The 17,751-nt window shown below is 36.4% G+C and overlaps 1 protein-coding gene across 7 annotated transcripts in view; it reads left to right on the top strand.

Annotated features, from left to right (window-relative positions):
- Positions 1 to 17,751, top strand: part of ADGRL3 (adhesion G protein-coupled receptor L3) — a 902,055-nt gene that overhangs the window by 616,107 nt on the left and 268,197 nt on the right. For all 7 annotated transcript variants that reach the window (XM_031935344.1, XM_031935342.1, XM_031935341.1 and 4 more), the window contains one exon: positions 9,017 to 9,097. In XM_031935344.1, coding sequence (XP_031791204.1) covers positions 9,017 to 9,097 — 81 coding nt within the window. The remainder of the gene's footprint in view (positions 1 to 9,016; positions 9,098 to 17,751) is intronic.

The raw sequence follows: 17,751 nt of genomic DNA, 5'->3' as shown, positions 1-17,751 counted from the left end.
GGTTATCAAATTTGTAATACTTCTCAATTAAACAGAATTAGTTGCAGTGTGAATTTGTTTTAACTTTTGAAATTTTCCCAGAAATACATTCCCAGAATGTAAAATATAGCAATTTTAACATTTGCCTTACTTTTTTTTTATGTCATTCATATGTGTTTTCACCAGAAATACATTGAGCTCTTACGATGTCTAAGACATTCTAGTGGCCCTAGGATGACAGAGAACACATAGGAGCTGCAGTTGATACTTCCAACCCTCGTGGAGTTTTATATCTGATTCATCCTATTTAGTCATCACTGAATGTTTTCATTTAGGTTACTCTTCCAATAAAGGGAGGTTTGAAAAGGGAAAGGATGTTTTGGTTTCATTGTCTTTAAAAATATAGCGAATGTTAAAATATTTTAGAAATTCTAGAAGAATTTGTGGATAGCCAAGTTGTATGTGTGTATGTTTATGTGTATTTATATTTATATATAAACAAAAGATATATAGTGTATATAAATAAAATATGTAAGTTATATTACACATATCTGCTAATATAAATAGCAAGTATTTGTATGTAATGCATACATTATAAACACATATTTGCTATTAGTATTGTTTTATTTAATATACAATACCTGGAGCATACAAAATTATAAGTATTAAATAAATTTTCCTAACAGAATTTGAGTATAGAGCCAGTGTCATCATTTTTGTTTTCTTGGAATTTGTTATTTAGGCTGCATGTTAAAAAGGGTTAAATAATTGGTATTTTCTTTTAATGTAAAGTTTTGATAGGTGAATTGATTTATAAGTAAAAATACAGATTCAAGAAATTCATAAATTATGCCCTTTATCTACATTTTGACATAAATAAAATGTCACAGGAAATGCCTCATCGTTTTCTCTTTTTTCAAAAGTACTATATAATATGATGAATCATATTTTCAAATATCACAAGAGAATTGCAAGTATAAATGTGATAGATAATTTTATCTTTTATAGTCACAGTGTCTGCTTTGTGTTTGTTCCTCTACCAGTTTTTCCTGAGTCACCCCAAAGAGATTTTACTTCTCAGTTATCAAGATTATTTTTGTCTTTCTTATAAACAAGAAGTAATAAAAATAAGCATTTTTAAACACCTACTGTGAGTCACACCCATATGGATTGGGTTTCCTTTCCTTTAGAAAATGTATTTCTCAATTGAAATCAACCATTTTATATTTTTGATTATAAGTTTCAATAGTTAAGGGTTCACCAGTTTATTTTCAGCACTTAGTATCAATCACATAGTAGGCACACATTACATATTGTCCAAATGAATAATTTAGTAATGAAGGAAATAGTAAAGCTCATTCACATTTTTTTCTCTTTTGCTGTTATGTGTGTTGAGGTGTTATTTTGCTCAATCTTTGCAAAAATTAATTGCTTTAATTTTTTTTAATATTCTTTTTTTTTTTTAAGTTTTTTGTAGTAATGCTTGCTACAATAGATCTTTGAGACTTCATGGAATATATTTTTAGTGGTGCTTTCAAAATTAACATTTGTCATTTAACCTCCAAGTCTGTTTTTCATGTTTATGAAAAAAAGAAAGGCATCTGTATAGTTTTATCAAATAGATTTCCCTATCTATCTATGAGTAGTTGAAATTTATCATAAATTGAAAGCATTTCTCACGCCAGTGTGAGAGAAGTGAGACAGATCCTCTCAGATTGTTTTATATTGTTTTATAATCAGAAAAAGAAAGAGAAGTTAAACTAAAGGCAGGTAGCCCGGCACCTAAGAACCAGACCCAAAACCAAGGAACCAGACCTGAAACCAGGACTTGGCCTGCCTGATCTAAGCCTGGTAGTTAAAGATCGACTCCTGACCTAACGGGTTATGTTATCTGTAGATTCTAGACATTGTATGGAAAGTCATTGTAAAAATCTCTGTCCTGTTCTGTTTTGTTCTGATTACCGGTGCATGCAGCCCCCAGTCACGTACCCACTGCTTGCTCTATCAATCACCACCCTCTCACACACACCCCCTTAGAGTTGTGAGCCCTTAAAAGGGACAGAAATTGCTCACTCCAGCAGCTCGGCTTTTGAAACAGGAGACTTGCCAATGCTCCCGGCTGAATAAACCCCTTCCTTCTTTAACTCAGTGTCTGGGGAGTTTTGTCTGCAGTTCATCCTGCTACAATGTAGTTTCAACACTAGGACCAAGTGATGTTCTGCAGGCCAGAAGATTTTCATCCCTTTCAGATTAGTTGATTTCTTCCTAAAAATTGCTATATTAAATTTCACACTAAATTCATTTTCAAAATGTATTTCTTAATTTGTAGGTATCATAATGGTATAAAGAAGCCCCTAGGCCGGGTGTGGTGGCTCATGCCTTTAATCCCAGCACTTTGGGAGGCCAAGGTGGGCAGATCACGAGGTCAGGAGTTCGAGACCAGCCTGACCAACATAGTGAAACCCTATCTCTACTAAAAATACAAAAATTAACTGGGCGTGGTGGTGTGCGTCTATAGTCCCAGCTACTCGGGAGGCTGAGGCAGGAGAATGACATGAACCTGGGAGGTGAAGGTTGCAGCGAGCCAAGTTGTGCCACTGCACTCCAGCCTGGGCGACAGAGCGAGACTCAGCACCCCCCCCCAAAAAAAAAAAAAAAAAAAAAGCCCCTGTGTTTTACAGATGCATTTTCAAATAATTTATAGATGAAATTATATGTCCTGGATTTGCTTCAGAATATTCTGGGATGGGGAAAGCAGCATAGGAAGAAGATGAAACAATATAGCCCAGAATTGATTATTGAAGCTGGGTGATAAGCATGTACTTTTTTTTTTTTTTATTTTATTTTATGAGTACATATCTGAAGTTTTAATTCTTTCTTAGTCATCTTTTTGGCATGTGGGTCCTTGTCCCTTATCTCTCACTCCTGTGATCTGTAGACACCCACTCAAAATGTTGCTCCTGCCTCCCATACACTGCCCCAGTCTTTCACTGGACTAAGACATGCTCTTCCCTCAGATCTCAGCTTTCTCCAGGTACTGATTATCCATTACTTACCTCAGTTAGGTGCCACTGCTATGCTCGTCTCTCTCTCCTCTATCAAGGTACATATCAGACTTTCCTGTAATTGCTTAGTCCTGCACCTAGACTGAAATCTCGCAGAAGAGGAATAGTGTCATCTTGTTCATATGGTATCCTTAAGGGTGCCGAATGAAATACGCAGACAAACACAAATTTACCTGGCTTCAAATTACTCCATGTTTTCTGTGCAGCAAGTAATATCCACTAGAGAGAGGCCCATCAGTAACCTTTGCACCTCCATCAATGACTTTATGTCCAGGATAAATCAAGCATGTAGTTGTTTCTCTGCTACCTCATACTTTACTAAATTCACTGCAAATCTGTAGAATTATTAAGATGAAGGGGGGGGGGGGAAGAAACCAGAATAAAAGGATAGATATCAAATTGACTTTACACAGTTTTTGGTTGATGATGACTTTTGATTGGTGTTTACATCATCTCCTGAGAGCCGACTTTATAAATACAGATGGATATAGTCAGAGTGGGACTTGAAGAAAAAAAAAAAAAAAAAAAATTCAAGCTGTTATCATGCTAGGCATGTCCAATTTTCCATCAGCACAAACAACACATTGACCTATGTTTTGTTTTGTTTTGTTTCAGCAGTAGAGATTATTTCCAACAAGAAATCAGGCTTTCTTTCTTTTCTTTTGGAGGATCAGAGCTACTTTCAGAGTGTTTTAAAAACTTAGAAAAAATCCCACATGCCATTTTTAAAAGTAGTATGGTGTGGGTTCCCTCTTCCTCAGGTGGACTTATTATTGTAGCAGAGCAGAAAGATATAACTTACTGACATCCAAAACATTATAAAAGCAAAACGATAATATTATTAAAAACCTCAGGAGTAAAAATGTGGCATCCATTTTATTGTCTTTAAAGAGCAGGACTGTCATATCTCTAGAGTAAAATAATCATGATCAACAGTTGAAAAATGTAAAGCAAACAACAACAACAAAAAAGGCATAAAATCTGCCTGGAGGACCATCAACTATTAAACTTGTTTACAGTACTGTATAGAAAATGGCGAACAGTTGAGTTGAAAAATGGTATAACTGTAGAAATCAATGGCGATTTTATGGTAGTAAAATGTGGTTTTACTTTTAGAAGAAAGTTGTGGTTATTTTCCCAACTGCATATCTTCATGGTTTATTGATATCTTCTTTTATCCATTGGTCAGTGGTGACAGTATTAATATTTCTATAAATATGCAAAGAATTTGAAATAAATGGGTTAGAGGAAAAGCATCTGATAGCAGCATATTTAGTTCTTTAAGTCTTACTTATTAAAATTAGGTTTGAGCCTTTGTCTGTGCATATCCTTTTAGAGTTTCTCGTAAAAGTCAGATATTACCTCTTGTCATCTCTTAAACTCTGTAAGTGCTGTTCATGGAAATTAAATTAGGCCTTCCTTGAGCACCCTATTGAAAACTGCTAACTGCTCGTCCCACTCTAGATACCCTTTAACCTAGGTTGCTCCCATTGTCCTTAGCATCTTGCACATATGATATAATTCATGTATTTATTATGTTTACTGCTTGCTGTCTTTTCACTCTACATAAGAATATGGACTCTCATTTATTATGGTGTTGTATATATGCCAAACACTTAGAAAGGCACCTGTGCCTCATGAATTAATGAACAAAAGAACGAACTTCTAGTAATAATAATAGCTAAAAATTAATAAGTACTTTTCAGTGTACTAAGCACTGTTTTAATTACTACCTATGTATAAATTCATCTAATCTTCAGAATGCCTCTATGAGGTCAGTGCTGTTATAATCCTCGTTAGACAAATGAGGAAACTAAGACTCATAGAAGTGAAGCAACTTGATAGTTACTTAACTAGTTGGGTTATATGACTAATAAATGGCAAAATCTGGCTAACAACACAGACTTCCTGCTTCTGAAGCCGTGATCTTACCCATTAAACTAAACTCCTCTAGTTTGTAAACCTAGCCTTATGGGGAAAAATCTACATATTTTCATAAATAAATAGCTCTCAATATTTTTAATGTCTCAACACACATGAAGCATTATGCCCCACACACCTTGAAAATAATGCCATTCTAAGTGAGGCTTGAGAGGTAAGAGGATGAGGATTATTGGCAGTTTTCTGCAGGCTAGCTGTAAAGCATCCGCTTTCTAACCGGCCTCTGACATCACTCTTGACAACCACCATCTTGACTTGACTTTTGAAAAAGTCTCCAACTTCTCAAGATGTCAGTTTTCTCATTCTAAAATGTGGATTCTGGAATATAAGCTATCAAATGTCTTTCTCTGTCCTAGTTCCATAGTTCTATAAAGTATTTCTATTCTCAGATGTACAGGGAAAATATTGACAATAGAAAGAGAGAAGAGCATTTTCCTGTACCAAATGCTGGTCAAGTCCTTTTTCTATTTGAACTTTAGTAGAAATTGCACAGGGTTTCTCAATAAAATAGAAATTAAATGAAAGTTGAAAAAGAGATTGAAGATAGAAAAATAAAGGTTTTTCCAGAATCCATAACGGCCTTTTGATTTTTGCTACAACACTGGGCTTTATTGAGCAGACCCTTGAAATTTTTACTTATCTGGCATACCTGAGAGTGGAGAGTCCGCGTTTTCATTTCAGAACAAAAGTTTTTTTGTGTGTGTTTCTCTGTTCATTAGATCATTTTTCTCCTTCTACCCTCTCAATGGGGACATAATTTCTGGCTCAAATTCTCTGATTTATCTTTCTATACTCAGAGAGATTAGTCCTTTCCCAGATTTTACAGTCATCATAATATTAATCATTTCAAAATCTGGTCAAAGCTGACTTAACTATACTATCACCTTAAAAACAAACAGCAATAACAACAAAAACAACAAACCCTCAAAATGTCTCCATGTCATTGGGACCTTTTTATCCTGTTATCGAAAAGTAAGATAGTACAGCCTCTTTGGAAATCAGTCTGACAGTTTCTCAAAAGTTTACATATAACATTACCATATGACACAGTGATCCACTCATGGGAATATATCCAAGAAAAATGCACATAAAAATTTGCACATGAAGGCTCAAAGCAGCATTGTTCACAATAATCAAGAAGTGGAAATGATTCTAAATGTTCATCAATTGATGTATGGATAAATTAAATGTAGTATGTCTATGCAATAGACTATTATTTAGGAAAAAGAAATAAAGTACTGCTTTGTGCTTCAACAGTGGATGAGCTTCTTTGAATTATGGTGAGTAAAAGAAGCTGATCACAAAATATACAAACATATATTTTATAATTTCATTTATATGAAAAGTCCAGAATAGGCAAATCTACAGAGACAGAAGGTAGATGAGTGGCTGCCTAGAGCTGAGATGGCTTGGGAGGAAATGAGGAATGAGTGCTAATGAACTTCGGATTTCTTTTGGTTTTGATGAGAATGTTCTAAAATTGGTCGTGGTGTTTGCATAACTATGAATATATTAAAAACTGTTGGCCAGGCGCGGTGGCTCAAGCCTGTAATCCCAGCACTTTGGGAGGCCGAGACGGGCAGATCACGAGGTCAGGAGATCGAGACCATCCTGGCTAATACGGTGAAACCCCGTCTCTACTAAAAAATACAAAAAACTAGCGGGGAGGGGTGGCGGGTGCCTGTAGTCCCAGCTACTCGGGAGGCTGAGGCAGGAGAATGGCGGGAACCCGGAGGCGGAGCTTGCAATGAGCTGAGATCTGGCCACTGCACCCCAGCCTGGGCGACAGAGCGAGACTCCGTCTCAAAAAAAAAAAAAAAAATGTTGAATTGTATACCTTAAATGGGTGCTTGTGGTATGTGAATTATGCTTAATTAAGATACATATATGAATGTATCTGTGTCTATATAATATATATATAAAATCTCCATACAAATGTATCATTTTTCCTAGAATAAATATAATTAAAACTAATTTGCAAGCTACCCTCCCTTTTCTCTATTGCCACTATTCTTTGGTTTAAAAATGCTCGTATTTTAAAAAAGTACATAGTGATGGGGGTTGGATGAAAGGAGATTAGGTATGTGTGAACATGTTTTGTAGTTACTGTCTTAGGTGATGAAAGCTATGTTCCGGTATTAAACAGAAAATCAATATTATTCTATATGCTAAGGTTATTTTGAGCCAATATAAAGAAAGCAATGTATTATTTGTATTTACAAGATCTACAAAGTTTCAAACCAATCTATATGTAATGACACAAGGCCTGAAGAATAGAAATGTCTTTGCAACCAATATGTTACATAGGTCAAGAGGTGGTTTTATAATTAGGATTATCTGAAGTTCTTAATAAACTGTATTGAACATGGACTGCTAACAGTACACAATTGGTGTCTTATTCTTTTTATAATAACGTTTTTAGTATTCCACTGAAACATGGCCAGTGAATGTGCAATATTCTTAGTTACCATTATGAGGGACTCTGTGTATTACAGTCTCTCCACTGTCTCTGCTGTTAGCCGGAAAAATGCTGGGAGCAATGGCATCTACTATCAACAGGGAGCCATATTAATTATTTGAAATGTGCCTCATAAGAGAAATCAGCAGAGTTTATTACAAGTCGAATATTACTTGAAATGGGAAGGTTACTCCAACTGTTTTCATAATCTATGTATCATTAACTTTCCTTGTTTAGGAAAAGAGATTAACAACCCTGTAAATTGCTATAGTAGATGTGTGAAATATATAACTGCATATTCCCATTGTAGAAAGAAAGTAGTGGGTCCTCCACTCCCACTTAAACCTTCTGTATATAAAGTAGCTTTAGAAATTGAACTGACTCTATAATTATGCTTTCTTGCCTCAAAATCCTAATTGCTTATTATTATCAATATACAAACTATGACTACTTTGAGAATTAGAGAATTCTTTTACATTTAAGCTAACAATTTTTCAAATCAGCATCTTAACCTTAAAATTCACTTTAATGCTTTCATCTCATGAAATAGAAAGTGTATTACAAATTTGTGTGTTAACTAATAAAATGTTTTGCAAGGAACACAGAATTAATCCATCTACTTCCCTTTTAAATTGTGGTTGTCTTTTTTTATTAAATACAGATAGGAACACTCTTTTATTCAAGTAGTGGAGGTGAATCTTAAAAGTAAAATATAAATTAATCATAATTGTAAAGTGATCTAAATAAATGTTTCTCAAAGTGTTATTTGTACATTGGGTGCAAGTCTCCAGACTGTTTATTACTGATCTTCATTGAGGTAGGTGCAGAAATTGAGAGAGTTTAGAAATATTTACAGCAGGCTGGGTGCAGTGGCTGAAGCCTGTAATCCCAGCACTTTGGGAGGCAAAGGCAGGTGGATCACGAGGTCAGGAGTTCAAGACCAGCCTGGCCAACATGATGAAATCCCATCTCTACTACAAATATAAAAAAACAAAATTAGCTGGGTGTGGTGGCATGCATCTGTAATCCCAGCTACTCAAGAAGCTGAGGCAGGAGAATTGCTTGAACCCGGGAGGCGGAGGTTGCAGTGAGCTGAGATCACGCCACTGCACTCCAGCCTGGACAACAGAGCTAGATTCCGTCTCAAAATAAATAGATAAATAAATAAATAAATAAATAAGAAAGAAATATTTACAGCAAATAAATATGCCACTTAATATTTATTTAATCTAACAACAAAAAAAAAGAACTTTTGTTTTATATGTCTTTGCTTTGAGTTTTTGTTTCTTATAACTCATTTTTATTGTGTTTTTAAAGTTATCACTCCATAACACATTTGTAATTTCACAACAACAAAAAAAGAAGAAACATAACTCAGATTGTTGAAGAAGCACTGCTTTAATTGGGTGATGTTTGGATGACACATTGTTTTTATGTTTGGGCAGATATGTCTACACTCTTTAATGTAGGCTATTAATTGAGTTTGGAGTAAGATAATGTGATATAAAAACAATTTATAAAGGGAAAAGACATACGAATGATGTCTTCTTAACAATTTTTTTTGGGTCTACAGGGCAGGCACATCATGGACAAGTTTCATACATTTCTCCACCAATTCATCTTGACTCTGAGGTAGAAAGACCCTCTATTAAAGGTGAGTTTTTCTTTATTTAAAGAAAAAGTAACTCTGCTCATTCTTTGATGAAAGCAATGATGGTTGCACACATATATTTTGTAATGCAGTGCCTGTTCAAAAAGCAGGGATAAAATGAAGTATGCACATAATCTGGAGATAAAACAAGTCTCATTTATAAACAAAAATGTGAAATATTTCTCTGAGAAATGTTTGTAAACCAAAATACAGTGGCTTCAATAAATGAGTATTCATAGTGATTCAACTAGTGGAGGACTAGTTGAATACCCATTTAGATTTAGAAATTACCAGATAACCATAACTTTTTTACTGGGATCTTCTTTTTCTACTATTCTATTTTTTTTTTTTTTTTTACATTAAGATGTCTTAATCTAAATCATATTGACAGATTTTTTCCCCTGAAAAGTAATATTTTATTATTCTTAAGTCATTTTATATTAACATCATTTAGTTTTTAAAATATATATTAAAATTATGTATTTTTAAATTGATGCTACCTGTTTCAGTTAAAGATTTTTGTAAATAGTCATACAAAATAAAAATTACAAGTAACATTTACTGCATCATAATCTAAATACAAATTTAATCCTCCAGCTTTTAAATAAATATTTATCAATGATTTTCAAAATGTTTCTTGTTCTCAAAGCTGATATGTGGACATGCCTTTTAATTTTATTTATTTTATTTATTTATTTTTTTTTTTTGAGACGGAGTCTTGCTCTGTCGCCCGAGCTGGAGTGCAGTGGCCGGATCTCAGCTCACTGCAAGCTCCGCCTCCCGGGTTTACGCCATTCTCCTGCCTCAGCCTCCCGAGTAGCTGGGACTACAGGCGCCCGCCTCGTCCCCGGCTAGTTTTTTGTATTTTTAGTAGAGACGGGGTTTCACCGTATTAGCCAGGATGATCTCGATCTCCTGACCTCGTGATCCGCCCTCCTCGGCCTCCCAAAGTGCTGGGATTACAGGCTTGAGCCACCGCACCCGGCCACCTTTTAATTTTATAAATACCAAATATTCCAAGGTTACCTTTTTGGTTTTAAGTAATGCAGTATATTTTCTCATGTTTTCAACAGTATTAATTACTTAATAAATTAAAACTCATCAGGTTTGACATTTCTGAACATGTTTTCTGTATAGGCTATTTCCTCTCCTGAGAATCTCTTATCCCTTTTTGTCTAATTGATAGGTTTCCACCAACGTTTTAAGGCCCTCCTCTGTATTAGCTTCTCTATTAAGTTTTCCCTGACTGTGTGATAGGGTGGACATATGTGCATGTGTCAGTTTTCCAAATGCCCCCTGTGCTTGCCCAAATGCCCCTGTGCTTGCCTCAGTTATTACACACCTAAGACACTGGATTTTATTTTGTGGCATACATGTTCCTTTCCCTTATCTGTATGCTCTGTGAGGGCACAGAGTGTCTTATTTATTATTTTTCCCTGAGCCATCGGGTCTGTGCTTGACATGTAATGGAAACTCATTCAATGATTTCTAAGGTACTGACAGTGAAGGTGACAGCATAGATCCTGAAGGATGCATCTGTGCTTTATTAGAGAAAAAGAGAGGAGAAATGATAAGCGAATCCCATGAAAAGGAAGAAAAATGAGACAAAACATAAATATGTGAAGGTATTTTTTAGGAAATGTGCTGGATGCACAGTAAAAGGGGAGCGGTTCTGGAGGAAAAGACTAGAGAGATGTAACAAGGCAGACTGATGGATTCTGTATCCCATACCAAGGAGTTTGTGTTTTATCCTGGATAAAAACATAAAATATTTTAAATTATTTTTCCCCAGGTTAGTTGGGTGTTACATCATAACATTATCAGTTATAGATATGAGAAACATATTTCTGATGTTAGTGTAGGTGATGAACTGATTGGAGAAGAGATTGGCAGAAAGAGACTTTTCAGCAGTTCAGATAAAAGATGATGGGGAGATCAGGAGTGTGTCCTGGCAATGTGAGGATCTGATAAGTATTTTGAAGAGACATGACATTTCAATGAATAGATACATGGAAAGGGGCAGAAATGCCTCTGAGGTTTCTATATTGATTAACTGCTTGGATGCTACTGTGGTTTGAATGTTTGTATCCCTGCCAAAATTCATATGGAAATTTAATCCTCAGTACAACTGTATTAGTATGAAGAGGTAGACCTTCACGAGATGATTGTGCCATGAGGGTGCTGCCCTAATGAATGGATGAATGACCTTATAAGAAGGCTGGAAGAAGCTAGGTAGGTCCTTTTTGCTCTTATGCGTTTTGCCATGTGAGGATACAGCAGGAAACAGAGAGCAGCCCTCACCAGACACTAAATCTGCCAGCCCCTGATCATGGGCTTCTCAGCCTCCAGAACTGTGAGAAAATAAATTTCCATTCTTTATAAATTATCCCATCTCAGGTATTTTGTTATAGCATCACAAACAGACTGGGCTGGATGCTTATGACATAATTTATCATCATGAGAAACAGATATGAATTATAAATCAATGCATTGCTTTAGACACATTAATCCATAGTAGAATGTTCCTACTAAACTTGAAAGATAGAGTCCTACTAACAGAGGTTGGTGACTTCAGTAGAATTCAGTTCCTCATGCATGATCCCAATATGATTTGAGAACGAGTACTACTTTAGGGTCATGGATAAGACAGTATAATGATCGACTCCAAAACTTAGTGACTTAAAACAAGAAATATTTATTATAATTCTGAGAGTTAGTTGATGTCCACTGACTTAGCTGAGGCTGAATGTTTTATAGTTAACAGGCTGGTTGGTTTTGCAGAGGAGGGGACTCACTCATGTTTTTGAAAATTGCCCTGATGTCTCTAGGGTGATGGTCACAGGTCTCTCTCTTCATTCAGCATGTTACTGTCATGTTTGCTGATGTCCCATTAGCCAAAGCAAGTCACATAGCAAATTCAATTTAGGAGAGCAGAACTAGATTATGTCCCTTGACTGAGGAGCCACACTTCAAAGGACCATGAATATAAGAAGAAGAGGAATTAGAACAATTTATAAAGTACCACAGGTAGTCATATAAAAAGTAAAATCAATGTAAAATCAAACAAGACAAAAAACTGACTGATAAAGGGATTTGGAAGCTAATAAATGGCCAGGTGCAGTGGCTCCCATTTGTAGTTCCAAGTGATGGTGGTGGTGACCTGTCTGGAGCAACCGCTGAGGGGATGCCAGCTGCAGCAGGGGAGGCACGACTAGGGGATGCCAGCTGCAGCAGGGGAGGCACGACTAGGGGAGGCACGACATGCTCAGCAGAGCATGCAGGGGCCAGGAACAGGCGCCCTCTACCGAGTTAAAGGGACAGGAACCCTGCACTCCTAGGTGCAGCCGCGGCTTCCTAGCGGGCAGCTCTGGACCCAGCCATCCCTGAGTTCTCAGGGACCCAGGAAGCCCCCACTGACATTGCAGGCTCAGAAGTGACTGATCCTACTTCCTGTCCTCTCCCTGCTCCTGGTGCATGCTCCAATTTCAGAGCAAAGGTGAAGCCGAGCATGGTCACTGTTGCATCCCGACTGGGTGTGCATGTGCTTGGGGTGGTGCTGACATCCCAGCCCCCCTCCACCACCTCAACCCTCTCTGAAACTTTGAACACGGACAAGCTCAGTGATGGAAGCCCAGGTTCAGGGGGCTGAGGGTAGCTTGGCACAGGCCTGCAGACCTCCCTAGGCATGAAAACCCTGGGCACCATGGATGGCATGTTGAAGGCAGGAGGCAGACAGGTTCTTGGACTGAAAGGACTGGGTCCCCAGTTTAAACCGCACTTTCAAGGAAGGGAAGTTTAAACCCCACTTTCAAGGAAAGGAAGTTTAAACCCCACTTTCAAGGAAGGGATGGCCTGAAGCCTGGGGCCTGGACTGCCAGTTCTGGGTGGAATCTGTGACCTGGAGTGAGAACTTATGGTCCTTTTTCTCAAGCCCTCCCATGGCTGCCCATGGACCAGTTGGCATGCACTTCCACCCTTCTGAGCCCATAAAAATCCCAGACTCAGCCATACTTGAACAGATGTTGGGATGACCTGCCTGTGGAAGGGAGTTACCCACTAACAGTCTCCTCTCTACTGAGAGCTGAATACTCATCAGGATGACCTGCCTGTGGAGAGGAGCTACCTACTTTGGGTCTCCTGAGAGCCATTCTGTCCCTCAGTGAAGCTCCTGTCCACCTTGCTCACTGTATTAGTTTATTCTCACTCTGCTAATAAAGACAAACCTGAGACTGAGTAATTTATAAAGGAAAGGAGGTTTAATGGACTCACAGTTCCACATGGCTAGGGAGGGCTCACAATCATGGCAGAAGGTGAAAGACATATCATATGTGCTGGCAGACAAGAGACAATGAAAGAGCCAAGATCGGGTGCAGAGGCTCAGGCCTGTAATCCCACACTTTGGGAGGCCGAGGTGGGTGGATCACAAGGTCAGGAGATCAAGGCCATCCTGGTTAATGTGGTGAAACCCCATCTCTAATAAAAATACAAAAAAATTAGCCAGGCGTGGTGGCAGGCGCCTGTAGTCCCAGCTTCTTGGGAGGCTGAGGCAGAAGAATGGCATGAACCCAGGAGGCGGAGCTTGCAGTGAGCCAAGATCGTGCCACTGTACTCCAGCCTGGGCAACAGAGCGAGACTCCATCTCAAAAAAAAAAAAAAAAAAGAAAGAAAGAGCCAAACAAAAAGGAAAACTCCTTATAAAATCATCAGATCTCATGCAACTCATTCACTACCATGAGAACAACATGGGGGAAACTGCACCCATGATTCAGTTATCTCCCACCAGGTCCTTCCCACAACACATGAGAATTATGACAGCTACAAGATGAGATTTGGGTGGAGAGACAACCAACTAATCACTCCTTTCCAACAGTTCCCCAAAGTCTCAATTCATTGTAGCATTAACTCAAAAGTCCACAGTCCAAACTCTCATCTGAAACAAGGCAAGTCCCTTCTGCCTATGAGGCTATAAGCTCAAAAGCAAGTTAGTTACTTACTAGATATAATGGGGATAGAGGCACTAGATAAGTACAGCCATTCCAAATGGAAGAAATTGGCCAAAATGAAGGGGCTACAACCCCCATGCATGTCCAAAATTCAATTGGGTAGTCATTACACCTTAAAGTTCCAAAATGATCTCCTTTGCCTCCATGTCTCACATCCGGATCACAGTGATGCAAGATACAAGTTACCATGGTCTTAGGCAGCCACCCTATGACTTTGCAGGGCACAGCCCTTCATGAGCTAGTATTGACCGTCTGCAGCTTTTCCAGGTGCATGGTGCAAGCCATCAGTGAACCTACCATTCTGTGGACTGGAGGACAGCTCTGTGGAGCTGTAACACAAACAGGGCTGAAGGGGGATGTTGCTAAAATATTCATAAGAAATCTCACCCCATGATTCAGTCACATCCCACTAGGCCCCACCTCCAGCATTAGGGATTACAATTTGACAGGAGATTTTGGCAAGGACCCAGATCCCAACCATATCAACCATAATCCAACAGTCATTTCTGCTTGGTATCTACCTCAAATTGTGCTCTCTAGTTTAAAATGGTTGTCCTGATAGATTCTACTTCTTATTCGATTTAGGAAGTACATGCTATACCAGAGAAATGATATACATTTCTCTGCTTGCACAGATTAGAGACTCTCCTAAATTGTTCTGTGATTAATTGTTCAATCCAATTGCAGTTATAATCACTAGCTCATGTGACCCTGACCTGCAATTTTCAAAATAAAAATAAGATTGATTAGACAAATAAAGAAGAGATTTGTACAGATTACCAAAGTAACAATGCAAAAACTCTTATTCATTTATCTTAAGACTGTCTTATATTTAAAGACAAATATTGGAAATGGGATAGAGTTGGTATAATAATATCGTTAGCTTGGAACTATAAAATATTTCCTTTCAACTATAACCCCTCATCTCTATTTATAATTTAAAAGTATATTGTACATTATTGTTGATATTTATATGCAGTCAAATTATATATGCAAAATGTACATACATCTCTATATCTATCTGCTCATCTGTTGACAAGGGACATGGAAGAGAGAGGAGGAGGAGAGTGAGTTTCTCTTGAATGTTATGGATTTTTATTTGAATTTATATAATACGACAAATTAAGTTCTTTAAGTAATTGAAATTCTATCTCCAGTACTTTTTTTGTGAGATTATATAGCGATATCCTTTGAATTGCCTATAAACTAACACCAGTTAACCATCTTACCTTTTCTTCTTCTGTTTTTCTACTGTAATTTCGTACGTATTGAAAATATGAGCAACATTTCTAGGTGTTCCCCTTACTCCATTCACCCATGACTCTCTATATCTTTTTCTTTCTCTTCCTGAAGCAATTTCACCAGTCTACACATATGTTAATGTTTCCAGAATTATTGCTTCATGTATTAATTTCTTTTATAGTTTATGGACTTGACTATATTCCTATAGGAAAATCATACTTAATTTTCTATTATTCATCAATCTAGCAATATGAAACAAAAACATTTAAAATATATTAACATAGTTATAAATATTAGCAGAGGAAACTCAACCTAACAATATGAATTCAATCTAAAAATAACACAGAATGCTTCAGATACTATGCCATTTTATTCTTCTGTCATATGAAATATCTTGGATTACTTGATATTTACTTTTTAAAATAGTGATTGTGCTTTGAGAATTTGAGACAATAAAGTAATTATTGGTAACTTTAAAATTGTGTTTTAAAACTCTGTTTTGAAAATTATATATATATATATATATGGAGAGAGAGAGAGAGAGATTGAGAATCACATTCTAACCCCCTTCTGCCCTCTCACCTGTGAATCATTTTAGTTTTAATCCATGGGTCACCATTCTGCTTCCTTTCAATCCCCTTGATTTATTCCACTTTCACTCTCACATTTTTAGGGAAAAAGTATTTTGTGTTATTGTTACATTTGTGTACCATAGTCACAGTGTGTTTCTTTTCTGATAGTGTTCATTTGAATTATGTTTAACCTGCTCTTAGTGATCAAAAGGAAAATACAGTAACAAGTTACAAAATACCTTTGAATAAAATGTTGTACTCTCTGCAGTTGCAAAATAGCCACTGAATTTATATACTAATGAGCAAATTTGAGAGGTTCTGTTCTTTAAATCTAATGTGATAGTACATGGCATTTGGTCCCATAATTTATGGCTGTGATGGCTTTATGTGCATTCTTCAATTTACAGATTTTATTACTGAATAGGGGTGTAAATTCCAGTAGTTTACTGGTACATTAAAGTCACAATACATTACAAGGTAATTAACCAGAGCTGCCACTATAAATAGAAAAAATAGTCACAGCCTTCACTATAAAGTACTTAATAAAAATAAGGTTCTGAATCAGCATTCACCATTATAGTAATTTTTCTTGCCATACGTCTCATTAATCAGGACTTTTTAAAAGCTTCATCTCAAAGCACTATTATTTCTAAAACTTTCATTATTAGAACAAGTTTGTTATAATTTTGTAGTTAATCTAATGAGATTGGTTATATATTTCTGTATGTAAGTAAGCTGTGCATGATTTTAAGGCATATTTCCCAGTTTTACTAAAGTGGAAATGAAAGAAATACTACTTTGGTGATTTTATTTTTTTTTTTTTGATGGCTTTTATTTTTTATTGTAAATTGACAATTTCTAATTATATAAATTTATGGGGTACAAAGTGATGTTATAATATATGAATACAATGTGAAATAATTCTATGAAGCTAGTAACATACCCATTCCCTCAAATACTGATATTTTTTATGATGAGAGCACTTGAAATTTACTCTTTTAGCAATTTTGAAATCTACAATACACCATTATTACTTCTATTCACCATGCTGTGCACTAGAAGTAAAAAAAATAAAAAATAAAGCCCATTTTTTTAACTGAGATTTTGTACCTTTTGACATCATCTCCCCATTCCCACAGCCCTCAGCCTCTGTAACTTCCTTTCCACTCACACCTTCTAAGAATTTGATTGTTTTAGATATCACATGTAGGAGAGAACATGCAATCTTGCCAAATGACAGAATTTTCTTTTTTAGAGCTCAATAGTATTTCATTGTGTATTTGTGCAACATTTTCTTTATCCATTCATCTGTTGATGGACAGGTTGATTTCAAAATGTGGCTACTGTGAAGTGCTGCAGTGAACATGGGAGTGCAGATATTTCAGCTAAACTAATTTCACATCTTTTGGGTGAATACTTTGAAGTGAGATTGCTAAATCGCATCGTAATTCTATTTTTAGTTTTTTTAGAAAACTCCATTTAGCTTTCCATAATGGCTGTACTAATTTACATTCCCGCCAACAGTGTGCAAGGATTCTGCTTTTTCCATATTCTCGCCAACATTTGTTATCTTCTTTTTGATAATACCTCTTCTGATAAGTGTGAGATGATATCTCATTGTACTTTTAATTCGCATTTCCCTAATGATTAGTGATTTCTTCATGTATCTCTTGGCCATTTGTTAGTCTTCTTTTGAGCAATGTCTATTCAGATTCCTTGCTCATTTTTAATTGTTTTTCTTCCCCTTAAGTTAATGGAACTCTCTATATATTTGTGGATATTAACTCTTTTTTTTTTCTTTTTTTTTTTTAATAAATATGTTTTCTTTTTTTTTTTTTTT

The sequence above is a fragment of the Piliocolobus tephrosceles genome, chromosome 3 (assembly GCF_002776525.5).
Source record: "Piliocolobus tephrosceles isolate RC106 chromosome 3, ASM277652v3, whole genome shotgun sequence".
NCBI lineage: Eukaryota > Metazoa > Chordata > Mammalia > Primates > Cercopithecidae > Piliocolobus > Piliocolobus tephrosceles.
Note: the sequence above shows the minus strand (reverse complement) of the source record. Positions and strands in the feature narration are given on the sequence as shown.